Raw genomic sequence first — 8,085 nt, 5'->3', positions numbered from 1 at the left:
TAATCAATTTTAAGGTTCTTGCCTTTTGCTTTTCTCTCGTGTAAAACATTGGTTAGAGAATGACAGAATATTGCCGCAACATGTTGACGCCCACTGAGATGTGGCGAGACCAGTAAGCGAGCTGCACGCGCTTACAAATTATGGAGACAGGCCCATGATGCTCATTGTTCCAGGAAAAGATAAAACACATTGCATATTTTCCCCTTCCTCGAATTTGCATAAAATCTGGAAGAGCAAACTAAAGTGAACTAGCAAGTTTCCACCCCTTGTTCCATTTATTTCAGATTCCCACCCTTAAAGTGACTCTGTTAGTGACTATAGAGCTCTGACAAATGCTATTACAAAACTACCGTTGTACCACCCCATTCCCATTCCCGTTTGGGTTTTGTGTTTTTTGCCCAACTTCCTAGCCTTTTTCCGGCCGCCCTCTCCACCGAAAATCATCCCCCACCCAACCATTCGACTCACTGGGCCGCCCTCTCCAAAACCCCCATATTTCTCGACCTTGTTCATCCTCTTTTCACCGTTGATTGAAGGCCCTTTCCCTAGGGTTTGGTTGAGTTAAATGATGATTGAGGTTATGGTGCTTGTGTTAGGGTTATGATGTGGGTGGTGAGTTTTGTCGACAGGTTGGCACTGAAGGCTAGTCGGAAAGTCCTACGGCCGTGGAAGACGAAAAGTCGCTTAGATGGGTTTTGCAGCAACTAGGAGATGGTGTGGGTTTTGCGAGGGCTAGGAGTTGGTGTGGGTTTTCTGGCAGGTGGGAGATGGTTTGGGGTTTTGCGGCGGCTAGGAGATGGTGTTTGAGGTGGCAAAGGGTTAGTGGTAGGTTGTTGGCGGTGGAGTTGAGGATCGATTGGGTTGTTAGAAAATTTTGGTAAAAAGACATAAATACCCTTTAATCGTTATATTAAATGATTTTTGGTTAATTTAAGGGTGGGAATGTGGAATTTATGAAACAGGCGTGGGAAGATGTCGTTGACTCAAATCTACAAAGGCCACGACCATCTATCTATAGGAGGACAAACTGAGTTTGCTGAGAGAGCTAAATTATGGCTACCAATTCACCATATCTGAGCATTTCTATGATATTTCTAGCACTATTAACATCTGGATCACTCATAATTGTCAGTCATGCATTCTCAATAAAAGAAGCAACCATAAGAGACATCCACCTAGCTTTCAAGCTAAACAAACTCACATCAAGGCAATTAGTTGAGCTCTACCTTGGAGAAATCCACAAGCTCAACCCCAAACTTAGAGGGGTCATAGAGGTGAACCCAGATGCATTAAAGTTAGCTGAAAAGGCTGACCAAGAGCGTGAGGCTGGAGCTGCCAGGTCGAAGCTTGGTTTGCATGGCATTCCCATTTTGCTCAAGGACAACATAGCAACAAAAGATAAGATGAACACAACAGCTGGCTCATTTGCACTGGTTGGCTCCGTCGTGCCACGGGATGCATTTGTGGTCACCAAGTTGATTAAAGCTGGGGCTATTATTTTGGGAAAGGCTAGCATGAGCGAGTGGGCTGGTATTAGAGCTCCCCCCGGCTGGTGTGCTAGAACCGGCCAAGGAAAGGTGAGTGGAACTGGATGTGAAAAGGAAATTTGCCAAAAACAATAACCAAATTTTACTTGCATTTGTTATTTTGTTCTCCTCAAAATTTTATCTGAACATCTATAACAAAATTGACAAAATCTGTTTGCAGAATCCTTATCTACCGTCGGCAGAACCTTGTGGGTCAAGTAGTGGATCAGCAATATCAGTGGCAGCAAATATGGCAGCAGTGTCACTTGGAACTGAAACCGATGGCTCAATCTTATGCCCATCTAGCTATAACTCAGTTGTGGGAATCAAACCAACCGTTGGTCTCACTAGCCGAGATGGTGTCATCCCTCTCTCTCCAAGACAGGACACTGTTGGGTAAGTGATATTGAAACTACTGCAATAATCAGCACTAACAACTACTGCAATAATCAGTGCTAGCAGTACGTGAAATTATGTTTATATAATATTTGATAAATTGCATCAGTAGTTTAGTCCACTTGCCTAATGATCGCCTGCTGCAGCGCATTGTTGGACCACCTTATGATTTTTTTGGTTGCTGAGGAAAGAGATTAGTTGCGTTAAGTTCCCTTTATGTTGGTGGCTGAATTTATAAAATTAAAAAGGGTGATGAAAATTTTCAAAATTATAGGGGAATATGTCTATATATAAAATTATGAAACTATTCAGATTACCTGTATCTTAGTCAATTATCAATTGTGCTCTATCAAATGTATCCAAGAAAAAGGAAGTTCTAGGTTGCTTGAGTTTTGTCTAATCATAATTTGAAAGTTGAAACCTTCTGTAAATTTACTTTAGTTGACTCTCTCTCTCGCAATAGTACATGAGCATAATTTCTTTAAGTGAACATCTATTAACAAAAAATTGGTGCCCTGTTGGATTCAAACAGGCCTATTTGCAGGACTGTAGCAGATGCTGTTTATGTTCTTGATGCCATTGCAGGCTTTGATCAGAATGACAAAGCAACCAGAGAGGCATCGAAGTACATCCCTCGCGGTGGCTACAAACAATTTCTTAATCCTGATGGACTGAAAAGGAAGAGATTGGGGATAGTGAGGCATAGATTTTCTAGCACTGCAAACTCGACACAAGTTACTGAAGCTTTTGAGCACCACATCCAGACACTAAGGTAGTAACACAACCAGTTTTAAGTTTTAACTAATGATTATTTGTCACTAGCTGAGTAGTCTTAAACTGACTCTAGCATAATGTGATTATCCGTTTTTATGAATGTTAAGACAACAAGGTGCAGTTGTGGTGGACAACCTGAAAATAACCAACCTTGACGATATAGTAGAACGCGATGCAGGTGGTGAAGAATTAGCATTAGAGGCCGAGTTCAAACTGGCCTTGAATACATACCTTAAGGGATTAATTACCTCCCGAGTACGGTCATTGGCAGATGTTATAGCTTTCAACAACAAATTCTCAAAATTGGTAACTCAATCAGCATAGATTCCCTGCATTTATACATTGTTCTAAATTTACTTGATATATATGAATTTCGTGATATTGAGCTACTAATGGCTATGCAGGAAAAGACTAAGGAATATGGGCAATCTTTTCTTGAATCAGCACAGACCACAAATGGAATTGACCATGAAGTGAAATCAGCATTGTTAAACATGACAAAACTTTCCAGAGATGGTTTTGAGAAACTGATGAAAGAGAAGAAGCTAGATGCAGTGGTGACTCCTGCTGTATATATTCGTCATGTTCTTGCAATTGGTGGATTCCCAGGAATCACTGTCCCAGCTGGATATGGTAGCAATGGCTTTCCTTTTGGGATTTACTTTGGGGGATTAAAGGGTTCAGAGCCAAAGCTAATAGAAATTGCATATGGCTTTGAGCAGACCACAAAGATTAGGAAGCCTCCTTCATTTAAGAATGATAGTGTCTGACTTTGAGCTCCTGGATCCAATGCAATAAAAAGATGAGAAACATAACCTATTTCCATAGTAAGGCAGCTATTGTTTCTGCTTTTGTTTTAAATCCATTTCATCTAATAAATTCTCTAAGTCCACTCTTCTCAATATAGTACTCCCCAAGAAGATCTCAGTTTAATTCAGAAAATTGTGCATCTGTTTTGATCATAGGATTACTTCCTGCAATTATTTTCAATTCATTTACCTCAAATTTTGCACTGAAAGGTTCTATGTCTAGAATCTTTCTGACTTCTAAAATTACATCTAATCTACAGTGAAATGTGATATAAACGGGAAGAAAAAAAGGGAAATTCGGAGAACTTTATTTCTGAAAATCAGAAAATCACAAAGCTAGATCGATGATGATTATTACTTACTGACCTCTCTTAAATACAAGAACAGAGCTACATCACTCCAGCCATTCAAATCTCTCAATTTATTCCCTGACATCTCCCCTGATTTTCTCTTCTTAATTGCAGGAAGGTGTGTGACAAAATAGATCTGGAATTAATATTTGGCTATTGATCATGAACATGCCAGACATGAAAAGTCGATGAGTTATTGGCTATTGTGAACACTGCAATCAGCTCCAGAGGGAATGGGTAGACCCGAGAAATGATGGCTCCGTTTGATTCACAATTTTGTGTTTTTGGAAAAGTTTTTTGAAAAAAGTTAAAAAAAAAGTTGAATTGGGCGGGTATTACGATGTAGAATTTACAAATTAATAAAATACCCCCTATGTTTATTTTTTTACAAAACACCCCTTATAATAAAACATTAAAAGTTAACAAAAACACCCCCAATCCACCCTCAAATACGGACAGCCGGCCACCACCGCCGGAGGGTGGCCGGAGTCACCGTAACAAAAACATTAAAAATATTTAGGGGTATTTAATTGAATTAACAAATTTAGGGGGTTTAAAAAATGTTGAATAAAGTTGAATAATATTGTNCTCCCGTTCGGGAGATGCCCATCGTCGGCGGCACCGGTATTTTCCGACTGGCACGTGGGTATGCAATTGCCCAGACGCATTGGTTTGATCTTACCACCGGTGATGCCATTGTTGGATACAATGTTACAGTTGTTCACTAGGACTCGTACGTCTAGCTTCTTCTATAATATTAATATTATTGACATATTATGCTTACATTTATAGTGTTTAATTAGTTTGGTATTTGAATAAATAAATTTTTTTCCTGAATACGAGATTACTGTTCATTTTACGATGATTTTGTTATTAGTTTTATGTGTTGGTAACCTAATTGCGTCCATTTCTTAACCAGCTTTTGTTGAATGCATAATGCACCAGCAAATTACACCTGGCCCATATATTCATTCATGGCCTTCCTGAACCACGATTGATGAATATTAATTGCAGCTTTTCGCGCATGGTAAGAGCCTATTGGGCCAGTGATACAAAATTTCAAATATAAGGCGTGGCGACAATATAATGACAGGCTGGGATTCCTTTGATCATTTTGGTCGCAGATTAATTATGGTAAACTAAAATTTGATTTCAATTAAACCTTTAAAGATGTTGAAAGGTGTAAAGTTTTATATTGAGCAGACAAATTCATTTAAGGCAGAAGTCCATAATCAGCCAGAGATAATTGGCTATAAATTGACAGAATTGACAGGAGTTTAGACTAAATATAAACATTGAAGATGTCAATAGTGGTCCATCTGGGCATGTGTAGAAGCCAAGTAGTTTCTGTTTGATCAATCTATTCTCACTTGGATTTGGTAAATATATTTTATCATCAATATTTTCTTCTATAAAATATATTTAAAGTTAACTATTTTTGGATAGTTGAGTGATTCAATAGAAACTCTTAAATATATTACTCAAAAAGTCGAGTCATTCTCTAGGTGCTAATATGAGTAAATACTAAAACTCTTATCCGATGTGTATTTTACTATTTTTAGGGTCTCAAAGGATTAATTAAAATACACATAAAGTGACCTGAACAGATTGAATGAGAATGCTTGAATGGGAATCGTCTTAGCAACTGGCTATAGCCATGAGTCAAAGCCGCCGGGAGAGGAGAGAAAATCTTTCATTCTCGATTCAAACCAATCCGGTTATTTAGTTGGGTTGTTAGTCGCAAGTCTTTCATAACAAAACAATCTTGATTTTATATGAGTCATTCTCTAAATCACATTTAGCCTTATTTTGAAGACTCAAATTCAAAAAGAAAGAAGAGCTGAGAGTGATTGACCTCTCACTCATGGCACACTATATATATATATATATGTGTGTGTGTGTGTGTGTGTGTGTGTGTGTGTGTGTGTGTGAGAGAGAGAGAGAGAGAGATTCAACGACAAAGCCTTGACATATAGTTGGGAGACTATACCTAATGGCGCTATCCAATTATTAGCAAGTGTGTCAGTGCACATGGTTTACTGGGTTTGAGAGGAAAATGCAAATGGCTGAGTCTCTCTACTGACGTTCACAGGTCCCATTTGCCCCACACAGTGGAGTCTAAAGAAGACTGCTCAAGGAATCACCACTACCAATCATACATGGTGCTGTACCATTTCAGTTTGTGGATTCCATCAGAGCAATCGAAGTAGTTGTGTTCTTATGCCACTACGAAAGCATAAGAACACAAACTCCTTCGATTAAAGAAACTCATGGGAGTATCAACAAGAAAATTCATCTCCACAAACTCTGCACTTGATGTGATCTTGGTTTACATATATTTTATATCCAATACATGCATTTGGGATAGGTTAAGAAACAAAAATTTAAATGAGCATGATGAACTCATGTAGCCATAAAGTTCCAAGTTACATGAACGCCGACAAACTAAATCAAAGAGAATTTATGTTAGCCTAAAACTAATGTGCTACAGAAATTGGGAAGAGAAATGCAACAAAGAATGTAAAGATGGCAAGTGACAACTAGTTCTGAAATACAGATCAACGTGTACAACCAAAGGAGAAACTTATTCTAGTCAGAAGCATGACTGAACAAAAGGCAATGCTCATCCAATGGCTTAATAGGAACAAAAATCATCATATGCAAATATCTAACAAATAAACTACAATCTCTATAACCAGATGAAAAAGAAAGAAANCATTCCCATTTTGCCCTTACTCTTCTTTGGGAATTCCATCTATATCCTTTGATTCATTACAAACTCACCCCCATATCAACATATTCTCCATGAAAAATCCTTACAATTAACTCCCCACTTTTCCTGCTAATTAGGGGTAGAAAGGTCAAATTGCCCTTAGGGAAGAAAATATCTAAAACTCAACCAACATTTTAAACGGGCTGTCGCCGCGGCGAAGAAACTTCCGTCGCCGCGGCGAAACTTTCCAGCAGCTTCCCCGTGGCTTCAACACCTCTTCACCGCGGCGAAGATTCTTCTTCGCCCCGGCGAAGACTGAAACACTAAACTTCTTCTATTTTCAACCAATTTCAGGGCAAACATTCAGCACAACATTCAATCAAACAATATTACCAAAAACCAACTCAAATAAGGGCGAAAGAGGAAACAACAACTACGTACTTCAAGTGGGGCGTTACAGGGTGACTATAGCTATCCACGCATGGAGTCAAGGCAACGTGCGACGACGGTTATCATTATAGCAGTCTGACGGTTTGTTGCCCCTTACGGATGGATGACACATGGCCACACCTAAGGGCTGAGATCGCTTGATGAATGAAGGGTTGAAATTCACTATAGGTTGATAATCATGATCGAACCCCACCCTTTTGTCTCCCATGCAAGCCACTATAAAAGCTGGCAAAGTCATTAGAACACTCACTCAACCCACGAAAATCTTTTGACGTCCTTGTTCACTTCGTTGTTGTTTCATTGTCATCACGGTGCTCTTTCCGCTGAGTTCTTGCACTCCTCTTACTATGGTAAGGCTTCTTTCCCCTTTCTTTATTTGTTTTTCTGATTTTCGCGTCCAAGGGTGGCCATTCTTATGGCCGTATTGAGGGTTCTAGGGCTTTAGTTGGGTTTTTTGGTGTGTCTCCGATGGTATGCTCTTTTCTTAAGTGTGGTGTCTTCAATACAACCTTCCCTAAAAGTGGAGGTAGGAGATCCAGTTAACGAATAGGCTATGGCTGTAGCTGCAACGAGTAATGATTTCTCGGATGCTCTTTCTTAATCTGATAGAAAGTGGTTCCTAGTTCTATGAGGCCATTACAAGTTTATTCAAGAAGGAAGGCAATCATCACAGGAGGAAGGAAGACTTTCAAACTCGACACATCCACTGCACGATCCTTTGGAGTTGTAGTTCTAGGATTGGATTACAAAGGGAGCAAAAATGCTTTGAAGCTCAACGAAGTCAAAGCTCGTTGACCTAGGAATGATCCATGGAGTTCTCTCTGTCCTCCCTTTGCTTGAACTGGAATTTTCCGAAAAGGTGCTTTGCACTATATGCTGGCTCATCCAATCAAGCTCTTGGCTAAATTCGAAGACACTCCTCAGGCTAGACTGTTTCTAAGGATTTTTTCCTCGCCTCTTCCATAAAGGCAGGTAGCATAGGTGTCCTTGGATTCTTCGGCTAGGTGTCCATCCACTCTATTCGCATTATCCATTGAAATACCATCCAAGGAGAGTGCACTACCAAC

General features: G+C 39.5%; 1 protein-coding gene across 2 annotated transcripts; it reads left to right on the top strand.

Annotated features, from left to right (window-relative positions):
- The first annotated feature begins 270 nt into the window (after nt 1-270).
- Nucleotides 271-4,090, top strand: LOC116118187 (probable amidase At4g34880). 2 transcript variants are annotated; one of them, XR_004126119.1, is made up of 6 exons: nt 271-1,577; nt 1,708-1,922; nt 2,455-2,694; nt 2,804-3,002; nt 3,101-3,523; nt 3,970-4,090. XR_004126119.1 is itself a non-coding variant. In XM_031404156.1 (5 exons), the coding sequence occupies exons 1-5, from the start codon at nt 1,053-1,055 to the stop codon at nt 3,464-3,466; spliced, it is 1,545 nt and encodes a 514-aa protein (XP_031260016.1). In that variant the 5' UTR covers nt 271-1,052; the 3' UTR covers nt 3,467-3,598. The 2 variants fall into 2 exon arrangements, 1 of the variants encoding a protein (XP_031260016.1); XM_031404156.1 differs by lacking the exon at nt 3,970-4,090 and having other exon boundaries at nt 3,101-3,598.
- Nucleotides 4,091-8,085: the final 3,995 nt, after the last annotated feature.

The sequence above is a fragment of the Pistacia vera genome, unplaced genomic scaffold (genome assembly GCF_008641045.1).
Source record: "Pistacia vera cultivar Batoury unplaced genomic scaffold, PisVer_v2 Contig839, whole genome shotgun sequence".
NCBI lineage: Eukaryota > Viridiplantae > Streptophyta > Magnoliopsida > Sapindales > Anacardiaceae > Pistacia > Pistacia vera.
The sequence above is the reverse complement of the archived record's forward strand: the minus strand, read 5'-3'. Positions and strand labels throughout refer to the sequence as shown.

Excerpts from the sequence above, each read along its gene's own strand:
- LOC116118187 (XM_031404156.1), top strand. The coding sequence starts at position 1,053 with ATGGCTACCAATTCACCATATCTGAGCATTTCTATGATATTTCTAGCA. Across the intron at positions 1,923-2,454 it reads CCAAGACAGGACACTGTTGG|GCCTATTTGCAGGACTGTAG; the intron begins GTAAGTGATATT and ends GGATTCAAACAG. Across the intron at positions 2,695-2,803 it reads CACCACATCCAGACACTAAG|ACAACAAGGTGCAGTTGTGG; the intron begins GTAGTAACACAA and ends ATGAATGTTAAG.